General features: G+C 42.8%; 1 protein-coding gene across 1 annotated transcript in view; it reads left to right on the top strand.

The window, feature by feature from the left end:
- AP1B1 (adaptor related protein complex 1 subunit beta 1) overlaps positions 1-13,213 on the top strand; it is a 335,180-nt gene that overhangs the window by 75,450 nt on the left and 246,517 nt on the right. The window contains exon 10 of the mRNA XM_069214578.1: positions 8,419-8,584. Within this exon, the coding sequence (XP_069070679.1) occupies positions 8,419-8,584 (166 nt within the window). The remainder of the gene's footprint in view (positions 1-8,418; positions 8,585-13,213) is intronic.

Below are 13,213 nucleotides of genomic sequence, written 5' to 3'. Positions count from 1 at the left end.
CCTTAACAAAATACAAATTTATATTAGATGTTTTTATTTTCTATGAAACCTTTTAAGCTCAGTTGTTAGTGTCATGTGAACTAGTTCTTACATACAAGACGTGCCACAGTGTCACCAGTAAAAGAGAAGCATCAGTCACGACACGATATGCCAAAAGTATTTGTTTTCTTAGAAAAAAAAATAAAACCCAAAACAAAAGCATAAAAAATACAAATGTGTATATATATTTTTCCAACATTCATTCAAATAGTTTTGCGCAGTAGGAATGTTTTCTTGCCGATCTAGTAATAGGCAGTTGCTTTCTTTTGTAACATACCGTCATTTGGCATGCTTTTTGCATTTTTGTGATGGGTGTATGCTCAGTGATTAACTTTCAAGACTCTGTATTCTGTAGAATATAATTTATTCTGGTTTAGTAATGTGTACAAAACAAGTAAATGTGAGTTGATTTTTTTTTTTTTTTTTTTTTTTAACTCTGTCCTGGTTAAGTTCAAAATAAAGTACCAAAGTAGCTTTGTGCACCATTAAATTAGGATGGAAGTCATTATTCATAGCTAGTGAGTTCAAGAGAAGCACAGAAACACTAAGAAGAACTCTGTTGTCAGGTGGCTTGAAAAATTCCTTGTGATAAATTAAGCCAGTTTCTTGAGAAAGGCACACTTTCAATTTCATTATGTACTGTTAGTGTGACAAATCTGGAGTTAGTTTAATACATTTAGACTTTATCTGGTTGTGCTGTAGAAAGCCATGCTACAGAATAGTTGAGTAAGTCAAACCACAATCCATATTACAAATTAATGCTAATGTCAATGGAACTAAAAAAACTGCTTTATTTAAAAAGCAGTCACAGACATGGTGGTTTGCTGACCCCAGCAGGCCACCATCCCTGTGAGTGAGGCCATTCCCAAATAGATCGCAAATTGCGACCTGCCTCATGAATATTAATGAGGCATGTCCCTTGCGACCCATTTGGGAAATTGCGTTTCCCCCAAAATCGTAAATTGATAGTCACAAAAAAATTGTCATACATCTTGCCCTAAGTTCTGGGATACAGATGCATAAAGAGCTTATGCATGAATGTTTGCTACATATAGTTTAATAATTGAGAGAAAATCTTTTTTTCCCAGACTTGAAACATTGAAATAATCAGTGCCACACTGAAATAAGCTTTGCTGATTGGTGCTGACCACAGAGAGTTCCTGATAAATTATTGATCAGTGGTACTTCAAAATACTGGTAGCTTTTAACTGCCCACTGTGGTTTATTGTTCCTTAACTATTGTCATGAAGAAAATAATCCTCAAAAGCCTAAAATAATTATTTTAGTTTTACTATTGTGTACTGCTAAGCTGTGAGTTGTCTTTAAGAGAACTATGTTTTTCCCCAAGAGGGTTTTTCTGGCATGTCACTCTTAAACTCTCCTCAGTTATCTTCTTGTGTAGGTTTCGTAAAAGGCACATAGATCTCGGGTATTTTGTGGGCCAAATCTGCCTGTGTTTTATTTTGCCTTGAAGTTGTCCTTGCTGATATAATTGTAGGGTCTCCTTGACTGTGCTTTGACATTTGGCATGAACACAAGTTTGAGTGTGTACCTGCTCTATGCTTTGGTCTTCTAACATGTAGACAGCATCCCAGGGCAGCCAGGGTTTCAGTGTGGTCCTTATTTGGGTTTTAGTTTGGTTGGTCTACTGAAGGTTTCTATTTACCTGATTTTCTGGATTATATATTATCGATTAAAGGTAGATCAACAACTGCGTTCACAAAGCTAAGGTCGTTATGTCACTGCTATGATAAATTAATTGTTCAGGTTTACTCACCAGCATAGTGCTGCAGATTGAGGTCAATGTACATCTTGTATTTCCTTGCAGGTGCATTTTTTGAAGCATACTAGTTGAAATCCTCCCCCTTCATGTCACTATTTTTGTGTACTGTTTTAAAGTCAGGTAGTATCAACTTGTAAAGGGTTGTAAATGGTCTGTCTCTGAAGCAAGGTTACACGTGACATTCATTTATAGCTATCAAATCTTGTAAATTGAGGCTATGTTTATGGGGGGAAGTGTTTTGTTGAGTTGCTTTTTAGTAAGGGATAGATTCACTTATGTTGAAATGCACCGAGGCAGAGATTTGTTTGGGGATGAATCCCTTGTGTCTGAGTGATAATGAAGAGATTACCTGGGAGCCATCAGATGGGTCTCAAATCTTGTCGGAGAGGGATCCATTAGAGGGCCCATTGCATTGGTGCCTTTGGTAGAGTTGTCATTGTGAATTGTGCTACAGCACTGATATGTCTTGAATGAGCTTTTCAGCCTTGGTTTGACAGTTACTTCTGACACACTGTCAGTAGTTTGTAGAGACCAGACAGTTGATTTGAATGTCTTTTCAGATAGCGTTTAATTTTTTTGAAATGCAGGCCTTATAGGTTCATCAATATACTATTTGTATATTGAAAAGGAGGCCTTTTTTTATAGACCATGTCTTTCTTATGATGTGAAACATCCACAAAGGGTCTCTTGCTATCTCTTCAGTGTGGCATTCTTCGATCTTTGCTTTTCAGATGGGTGTTTAGTATGGACAGGGTCAGAGGTTCATATAATTCCTATGGCAGGTTGGTAAGTGGATGACAGCCTGGTGTTCCAGAATGGAGTGTGGGAACAATGGCAGGTGTTGTCAAAGATGGATCAATAGGCTGGCCCTTTGCAGCGGTTGTTCCGTTAGGGTTGGCATTGCTGTGAGTTGTGCTTAGGCACCGATATGTTTCAGATTAGTGAGCTCTGTCACTTTGATATGTGGGTTACTCTTGCACTCTTGGGTCACAAGACATTGGGGGTGGGTGTCTTATGAGTCAGTGTTAATCCATTTTAGAATTTCAATATGGAGCAGAGCATCTGAGTTTAAGGAGGAAATTAGATGGGAGCTATGAGGAAGGACAACTTCCTCTTGCAGAACCCACCCAGCATCAGAACCTACGACGACCCAGCTCCCCAGAACCCACCCAAACCATCCACAGCTGGTCCACGCTCACCACAGAAGAGAAAGAAATCATCATAAACAGCATTCACTCCGGACCTCCAACAGACCCCTGTCCTCACCACATCTACAGCAGAGCCAGTACATTCATCACCCCCGAACGCTGCAAGACGCTAAACTGCTCCAACACAACAGACACCTTCCCCGAAGATTGGAAACACACCGAAGTCCGCCCCCTCCTGAAGAAACCCACACCTGATCCATCAGAGCTCAAGAACTTCCGACCCACCCTGCTGCTACCCTACCGAGCCATAGTCCTGGAAAAAGCCGTAAACTCGCAGCTGTGACAATTCCTTGAGGACAACAACTTTCTGGATACCTCTGTCTGAATTCCGCAGCAATCATAGCACCGAGACAGCGCTTCTTGCAGCCACCGATAACATCTGCACACTCCTAGACCGCGGACACACCACAGCACTCATACTCCTCGACTTCTCAGTAGCCTTCGACATGGTCTCCCACAGCACCTTATGCACCAGACTCCGCGACGCAGGAATCTGCAGAAAAGTGGATCCAAAATGGAGTACCAATATGATAAGATGTCAATTCAGTTCATGAGAAAGTTATAGGATAAGGATGACCGATTCCCCTATGTGGACAAATTGCCAAACCCTATGCTTAGACGTGCTTCTGAAGTTTAGAGTGGGTCTGATACACTTTCTCGTAAATAAGGCTGCTAAATTGGCAGTCATGGATGAGAAGGGGATTGGACATGCAGGTTAAAAACAAAGTGCAATAATCTTCATGTTTTTTTGAGCTGCCTAAGGTTTATTTCTTTACATAAAAAGTTTCTGAAGCCTGGTTTTGTTAAATATGGATTTTTGAATCGTGAAGCAGCACTGGATTTGCTAAATGTATGAGTTCTAAAAATGTTATAAAGTTAAATAATCAGTTTCAGAGATTGCTGCTCTTTGCTCACTCAGTGTGTCTGAATCTTTTCGTCAACAGATGAAAGACGCTCCAGCTAACCATAAAACTTTAAACTTCGAAGGCCTGCATATAAACAGGAATTGAGGGCAATGGATTTTAAGGGGATAGGAAAAACATATTTAAGAAAATGGTATTTCTGTACTTTAAACTTGGAGAATGTCCATCTGGAAGAATCAGTGTTTCTCAGCAGTCCCTCCCTTCTTTTTTGGATATGACTTGTGCAATTGGAAAGTTTGTAATTGCAGTCAAAGGCATTTTAAGAGGATATTTTTCTAGTAAATGTTCTTAGGCGTCCTGGTTTTATTCTTAAGATGTATTGAATACCTTTATGGCAAAGAAAGTCTACTATTTTATTGTATGAGAATAACTTGTGTATTGTATGTTTATGGCATGGTGTCTTTTTTTAAATCTATAGTTTCTTTGTACTTGTTTTAAAGACCAGTGATCTGAATGGGCATACATTTTTTTAATTGAATTGAATCCATTTTATATACTGAAGATCTTCTTGAGGGTCATACGTGTGTCATTAGGATGGATCAACACAGTACCATTATATTATAATACCTGGCCTAGTTTTCCAGGATGAAGAGTGATAGCTATGGGACTGAAGGGAGCACGAATGGTGGGTTGGTGATGGTGTGTTGCTGGGGAACCAAGGATATATGAAATATTGAGGTGTCAGAGTTTGCAGTGTGTGGGCAAAATTAGGGCATGTCAGGTGAGGATTCTATTGTCTGGGGATATGTGCTGAAAGGCTTTGCTGTCTAGATCGACCACATTCCTAGGTGGTTGCTTTCCAGTGAATAGATTATATCTCTGGTAAATTTGAAAAGAGTGCTTTTCCCCCTTTCTGTGACGTTAGTACTTTCAGAGTACTAGAAAACTGAGGCGCATAGTTCTTTCTCTCACTTACAGTAGCTAGGATCGAGAAGACTGCCTTTCTGACTGCTCACAAAGCTTAAGTAACAATTAATTGATTTTATCACATGGTCACTAGATTCATTGTTGATGACTTTTAGTGGCTTGAACAGTCTTCTTGCAACTCCAGAAGTTCCAGCAGTGACATCTATCTACTGTATTTTTCTTCGGGAGCCCTAGCCTTGTGGGAGTCTTCATGCGTGTAAATCCTGTTTTAAACTTTAGGGAAGCAAGATGGGGATTATGTGCTTTTCAGTATTTAGAATTGTCAGCCCATAATAATCCTCATTTGGTTGTACCAGTGTGTTGTTGTAGAGCACACATTGATTGTTTGGTCAGGTCTAGACAAGGCCTGGGGTTCTACAGAATCGAGAGATTTGTTGGGAAAAAACAGTGCTGTGTTGCAAGCTATAGACCCAGGCAAAGTTTATATATGTTATCAGAGAGTGTACTTGACATTAGTCTTTTTCCATAAATTGATGTAATGTGTGTATATGACGTAGGTGGTGGTAGATTTAGAGTGTGGGTGGCTAATTGTGTAAAGTATAAGTGGTCTGTGTCTAAAAAGGTGCAGACAGAGTTTAGGTTGTAACATTCAAACTTCTTAGTGAAGCCTAATGTTCCTTTAAAAAATGGATCCATGCACCAATATGCATAGTGAGAAGCTGTACCGCAATAGCTGCACTTATTTGCAGAGGCTTTAAATGGGACACATGTTTTACGTATGTGAATCAAACTTTGCTCCTATAATAGCAGTATATTTCGATTCCAGTAACACTTAAGTGCCAATATGCCAAAACTGTAATGAATGGACAGATAAAGTAAGCAAAAGGGAAGGGGGCAGGATTAAGAGATGTTGAAAAGAAGGGAGGGGTTGCTGGGAAACACGGATTCTTTCAGAGGGACATTTCCAATATCGCAGTACAAAACATACCATTTTATTAAATATGTTTTTCCTATCCCCTTAAAATCCATTGTCCTCCGTGCCTGTTTATAGGCAAGCCTTCAACCTTTAAAGTTTTATGGTTAGCTGGAGAGTCTGCCTCTGTCTTTCAGCTGTTGAAGAACAGATTCAGGCACACTGAGTGAGCAAAGAACAGCAGTCAAGTTTCAAGTTTATGTTACGGAACTCCTCTGGAGGTCCACATAAAATTATATATATTTATGAAACAACATAGGAAAAAATAAAATAATTAAACATTCCTAGACAATTGGTTAAATTAATACAATGTTAAAAAAACACTTAAAATAATTAAAACTCTAACACAAAACCTTTCATTTGGTGGAATGAGTAGGGCATGTAATAACTCAGAGGCAGTACTAAAGGAAAAAGTGAAACAAATAGGGCGCAGCCACCCGCGGCGATAAAGCGATAAGGCCAGACAAATTAATACAACATGGTTCAAATCTTGGACGCTGTTATGGCAGAAATTACAAATAGAAGAGGAACCAAACCATCTAGCCTGTAATATATTGATGGGCAGCATCCCTGTCGCAGCATGAGCCAGAATCTTCTCACCCCGTGGGGCATGTTCCAGATGAGGTAGGGCTGTGTAACCCTCGACCTTAAGGTATCGGATATTATGTGAAAACTCTGCCTGTGTATGCAAGCCTGGCTGTCCTGGTGGAAACTCGCCGCCCAAGTTGCGTTCCTGAGTGTGGATTTGAGCAATGCTGGAGAGAGAGTGAAAATTACAGAAGAGTCTAATTACAGAGGATCAATGGTTATAGAAAATTCCTGCAGATGGTATATTGTGCTCTATGGCCAGCTAATATTTATTTTTTTCAGCAGTGACCTCAAAGAGACATCACTGCACGCCATCAGGTTAACCATCCAGCAAATTACCGTAGCCAGACCTTGAATGAAAGAACTGCGCAAGCCCAACTCAAGTCTTAATGTTTGGGCCGAGAAGGCAGAGTTTACAGACAAGAGATTCCTCAAGACACGTCCCTCAAGTTTGAGAAAGACCCATTTGGAAATCACAATGTGCTCCATTCCGTAGAGTAGAGACGAGGGTATCTTTGCCCGATGAACCTCGAGGAGATGTTTAAAGTGTCTTCTGCCCGTTGGCCTATGTAGGGCGTTCAGACCATTAGCTTGGGATTGAGCCTTCCTTTGGTTGTGCTCGAAATGCTCTCTATCTTTAAGGTTCCCGCAGATGATTTTACCCAAAAAGACGTATAAGGTTACTCTTTCGAGGTGTTGGGCTCCCAAGGTCCAGCAGCAGTCTCTGAAACTGGTTATTTAACTTTATAATTTTTTTTTACATTCATTCTTCCATACTCATGTTGTATAGCCATTTTAGTTATAGCTCCATGCACGTTAGTTTAATACACTAGGCCGCTGTGCACCTTGACCTAGATATATTTTATTCAGCTTTGCATTGTTATATTTACAATAACCAGTTTTACGATCTTGTTTTAATTTCTTCTATCTAACTGTTTTGCTTAGCCCAGCACTGTGTTCTCAAACAACACATTCTTGATCACTCTGTGCTTCGGTCAAGGCTACAGTTTGGTACATTGCCGGTGAAAGTGGTAGAAGTTTAGTCTCCAACATTCGTAGAAAATACACATCCTTACGTAGGGACATTTTCTTAGAACATTAGCTGTGTTATTATAAACACACCTCCTAGTCCCATTACACGTTAAGAGGGAGATTCCAGCCAGGGAACAACAACTGTATGCTGAATGCTTCGCTGCAGATGCTAACGCAGACTACAGGCCTTTGCTCAGGTATGAGGGTTGATGTCTTCCCGGGGGAACCTAAAAGGCAGGATTAGAGCTTAACATGCCGTGCTCAAATTATGATTCAGATAGAAAATAGTCCATCGACTTTAGTGGCAATATGAAGCATTATTCTTATACTTCACTCTCATTGTCAACATTTTAATATTAATGTTGTGTCGTTCTGTTTATTGCAACTCACGCTATGCTATCTAAAATGCAGTTGTTTTATTAAACCAGTCTTTAAAACTTATACTGCTTTCATTGTCATTTATATATGAGACCGAATTGTGAATGATAGAACTGGATGTGACCTGAGTGACCACGACTTCCCTGAGACGTATGAGATGTCATGCGCTCGGCTGCCCAATCATCTCTACCTTTCAGGAGAGATGAGCCACTGCTAGTTAGCCGGAGCAAAACCCGAATTTGGAGCGACAGGTGTCACCCACCGTGGGTCAGACTCAGTCTCCCACAATGTGGACGATCTTGCTGCTCAAAATCCAGTAGTCTCATTAGAATAATGAGTCTATGTGACACTCATACTTCCAAATGTCAGGCCACAACTCATCGGAATCATAATTTAACGGCTGAAAAGCTTGAAAAGAAGTGTTTCCACAATCGGAGTGTGTTTATGGCACATTCTGCACCCTTGATTTGTTTCCTGTGATGGACATGCATGTTATGCCAGGCTGTTTCATATACTTCGTATACTCTGTTCGACCTTCCTACCTTCTCCCTGTGTTTGCTATTTGTGCATCGCTCATCCCTCGCCTGTCCCTACACTGTGTTCACCTCTGGTGTACTCCTTTCATAGGTATGAAAGTGTGATTGCTACACTCTGTGAGAACCTGGACTCGCTGGACGAGCCTGAAGCCCGAGCAGCCATGATATGGATTGTTGGGGAATATGCAGAGCGGATTGACAATGCAGACGAGCTCCTGGAGAGCTTCCTGGAAGGCTTCCATGATGAGAGTACACAGGTGACTTGGAGGGGTGAATGGGGCAACTGCCAAGTATAAGCTGAGAACAAAGAAGCTTTGATACAGATTTATTGACCATAGAGAATCATGCATACTTTTTCTGCTATCCATGCTGCTTCTCTCACAACTCTATGCCCTGTTTCTTTTCAAGGTTAATATATGTTCAAATCCTGCACACTGCATGAAAATCTAGTTTCTTGAGTGAGTGTGTCTTATTGCTTATCCATCTTCTTCAAGCTCCATTATTAGGAGGCCATTATCTTGAAGTTCCCCTATTGTGAATTGTTTATATTTAATGGAAATCCTTGGATTACAGTACTCCAGTGCCCCCTTAGTCTGATTCAGATGACTGGATGAGATTAAACTCTAAGAACTAGACAGTACATACCACTCATAAATGTATGATATTTCAGAGTCAATAATTTGAATTAAGCTAGAGAAAAATGTTAGGTTCCTATGGCCGTTTTGCACATCCACAGTCTCTCTGTGAACCATAATGTTTTTGGTGGATTTCTTCCATGTCTGGCTGCACATGGGCAGGGATGAGTGTGTAGGCTTAAATTTATAGAGCCCAATGCCGTCCCTATCAGTTGTGGACTGCGGTAGAAGATAGTGGCAGTTAATTTAGCATGGAAAAGGTTCAGGTGTATTGCATCAGTCGTAATTGTAGTTCTTAGTTTAGGTAGCCATTAGACATTCAAATGCGAACAGAACATTTACACTGTAGGTAACATAACCAGGACATTCTTATCAAAAGATGTACACTGTTGATCTTGTACTTCATAGATAATGTTATGTTCGATGGCATCTGTCGCTGTAGATACGCATGTTCTGCAATAGCTCGCCATCTGGTGTTGGGCCGGAGTGTTACAAGTTGTTTTTCTTCGAAGAAGTCTTTCGAGTCACGGGACCGAGTGACTCCTCCTTTTGTCTCCATTGCGCATGGGCGTCGACTCCATCTTCGATTGTTTTTTTTCCGCCATCGGGTTCGGACGTGTTCCTGTCGCTCCGAGTTTCGGAACGGAAAATTTGCTAATTTCGGAAGATTTTCGTCGGTATTGTTGCGTTCGGGATCGGCGTACTTAGATTCCACACCGCATCGAAGATCGAAGAGCTCCGGTGCCCTTTGGGGTAGTTTTTCGATCCTCCGTCGGGGCCTGGTCGGCCCGACCGCGTGCTGAAGAACGCCGATGGAACGGACCCCGTTCCGTTTCTGCCCCAAATGCCACAATAAATACCCCTACACAGACCAACACTTGGTCTGCAACCTGTGCCTGTCACCTGAGCACAGCGAAGACACCTGCGAGGCCTGTCGTGCGTTCCGGTCCCGAAAAACACTCCGAGACCGTCGAGCCAGAAGACTTCAGATGGCGTCCGCACCGACAGCCCAACGGGAGTTCGAGGAACAGGAAGAGGAAGGTACCTTCTCGATCCAAGACTCAGACTCCGAAGGATTCGACGATACACAAACCGTGAGTAAGACGTCGAAATCCACTCAGAAGAACATTTACAAGGCCCAGGGGACGCCACTGCCACCAGGCCATGGCTCGACCCATAAATTCGGTGACCGACCGTCGGCACCGAAAAAGGCCCAAACAGTGCCGAGATCGTCCGACTCCGGTCGAGACACCGGCACGCAGCCTTCTCGGGACCGAGAAAGTGCTGGAGACAAGCCTCGACACCGAGATGCCGGTGTGGACACAGCTCGACGCCGAGACAGCGGCACCGAAACAGATCGACGCCGAGAGGTTTCGGCCCCGAAAAAGAAAAAAGTCACCTCGGAGCCGAAAAAACACGCAGACAGGGTTTCGATGCCGAAACAAACTGCAAGCGACCCAGCTTCAGGCTCTTATACAGAAGAGCACTCGCTAACCTCCCAAATGCAGAAGCATAGGTTTGAGGAAGAGCTACAAGCAACTGATGTGGACCATACGCAAAAGCGTATCTTCATACAGCAGGGGACAGGAAAAATAAGCACCCTTCCCCCCATTAGGAGAAAGAGAAGGTTGGAGTTCCAGACGGAACAGACACCACAACCAAAAGTGGTGAAAAGAGTTACCCCACCACCCTCTCCTCCGCCCGTGATTAACGTCTCACCAGCACAAACTCCATCACACTCCCCAGCTCACACCACCATGAGCCAGGGTGACCAAGATCAGGACGCATGGGACCTATACGACGCCCCAGTGTCAGATAACAGTCCGGAGGCATACCCTACAAAGCCATCTCCACCAGAAGACAGCACCGCGTATTCTCAAGTGGTGGCTAGAGCAGCACAATTTCACAACGTAAGCCTCCACTCAGAACAGGTCGAGGATGATTTCTTATTCAACACACTCTCCTCCACCCACAGCTCATACCAAAGCCTGCCTATGCTCCCTGGTATGCTCCGGCACGCAAAAGACATCTTTAAGGAGCCGGTCAAAAGTAGGGCAATCACACCAAGGGTGGAAAAAAAGTATAAGGCGCCTCCTACAGACCCGGCTTTCATCACTACACAGCTGCCACCAGACTCTGTCGTTGTAGGAGCAGCTAGGAAAAGGGCCAACTCTCACACATCTGGAGATGCACCACCCCCAGATAAAGAAAGCCGCAAGTTCGATGCAGCTGGTAAAAGAGTCGCAGCACAAGCTGCAAACCAGTGGCGCATCGCGAACTCCCAGGCACTACTTGCGCGCTATGACAGAGCCCACTGGGACGAGATGCAACATCTCATTGAACATCTGCCCAAGGACTTACAAAATAGGGCAAAACAAGTGGTTGAGGAGGGACAGACCATCTCCAACAACCAGATACGCTCCTCCATGGACGCTGCAGATACAGCTGCACGGACAATTAATACATCTGTAACTATCAGAAGGCATGCATGGCTCCGAACGTCTGGATTTAAACCAGAGATTCAACAAGCAGTTCTCAATATGCCTTTTAATGAAAAAGAACTGTTCGGTCCAGAAGTGGACACAGCGATTGAGAAACTCAAAAAAGATACGGACACTGCCAAAGCCATGGGCGCACTCTACTCCCCGCAGAGCAGAGGGAATTACAGCACATTCCGTAAAACGCCCTTTCGAGGGGGGGTTTCGGGGTCAAAGCACACAAGCCAGCACCTCACAAGCCACACCGTCCAGTTACCAGGGACAGTATAGAGGAGGTTTTCGGGGACAATATAGAGGAGGGCAATTCCCTAGAAATAGAGGAAGATTTCAAAGCCCCAAAGCCCCTACTACTAAACAGTGACTCACAGGTCACTCACCCCCTCCACACAACACCAGTGGGGGGGAGAATAGGTCATTATTACAAAGCATGGGAGGAAATCACTACAGACACTTGGGTTCTAGCAATTATCCAACATGGTTATTGCATAGAATTTCTACAATTCCCTCCAAACATACCACCAAAAGCACAAAATTTAACAACACACCATTCCAATCTCCTGGAGATAGAAGTGCAGGCACTATTGCAAAAGAATGCAATCGAATTAGTGCCAAACACACAAATAAACACAGGAGTTTACTCACTGTACTTTCTGATACCAAAGAAGGACAAAACACTGAGACCAATCCTAGACCTCAGAGTAGTGAACACTTTCATCAAATCAGACCACTTCCACATGGTCACACTACAAGAAGTATTGCCATTGCTAAAACTACACGACTACATGGCAACTTTAGACCTCAAGGATGCTTATTTCCATATACCAATACACCCATCGCACAGGAAATACCTAAGGTTTGTATTCAAAGGAATACATTACCAATTCAAGGTACTGCCTTTCGGATTAACAACCGCACCAAGAGTCTTTACCAAATGTCTAGCGGTAGTCGCTGCACACATAAGAAGGCAGCAAATACATGTGTTCCCATATTTGGACGACTGGCTAATCAAGGCCCATTCGTTCATACAGTGCTCAAATCACACAAATCAGATCATACAAACCCTCTTCAAACTCGGGTTCACCGTCAACTTTACAAAATCCAACATTCTGCCGCGCAAGGTACAACAATACCTAGGAGCCATAATAGACACATCAAAAGGAGTAGCCACTCCAAGTCCACAAAGAATTCTAAATTTCAACACCATCATACAACGCATGTATCCAACACAAAAGATACAGGCAAAGATGGTATTACAACTCCTAGGCATGATGTCATCATGCATAGCCATTGTCCCAAACGCAAGACTGCACATGAGGCCCTTACAACAATGCCTAGCATCACAGTGGTCTCAAGCACAGGGTCACCTTCTAGATCTGGTGTTAATAGACCGCCAAACTTACCTCTCGCTTCTGTGGTGGAACAACATAAATTTAAACAAGGGGCGGCCTTTCCAAGACCCAGTGCCACAATACGTAATAACAACAGATGCTTCCATGACAGGGTGGGGAGCACACCTCGATCAACACAGCATACAAGGACAATGGAACGTACATCAAACAAAACTGCATATCAATCACCTAGAACTTCTAGCAGTTTTTCAAGCACTAAAAGCTTTCCAACCAATAATAGTTCACAAATACATTCTCGTCAAAACAGACAACATGACAACAATGTATTATCTAAACAAGCAGGGGGGGACGCACTCCACGCAGTTAAGCCTGCTAGCACAAAAAATTTGGCATTGGGCAATTCA

This window comes from Pleurodeles waltl, chromosome 11, assembly GCF_031143425.1.
Source record: "Pleurodeles waltl isolate 20211129_DDA chromosome 11, aPleWal1.hap1.20221129, whole genome shotgun sequence".
Lineage (NCBI taxonomy): Eukaryota > Metazoa > Chordata > Amphibia > Caudata > Salamandridae > Pleurodeles > Pleurodeles waltl.
This window is presented reverse-complemented; position numbering and strand designations above follow the sequence as displayed.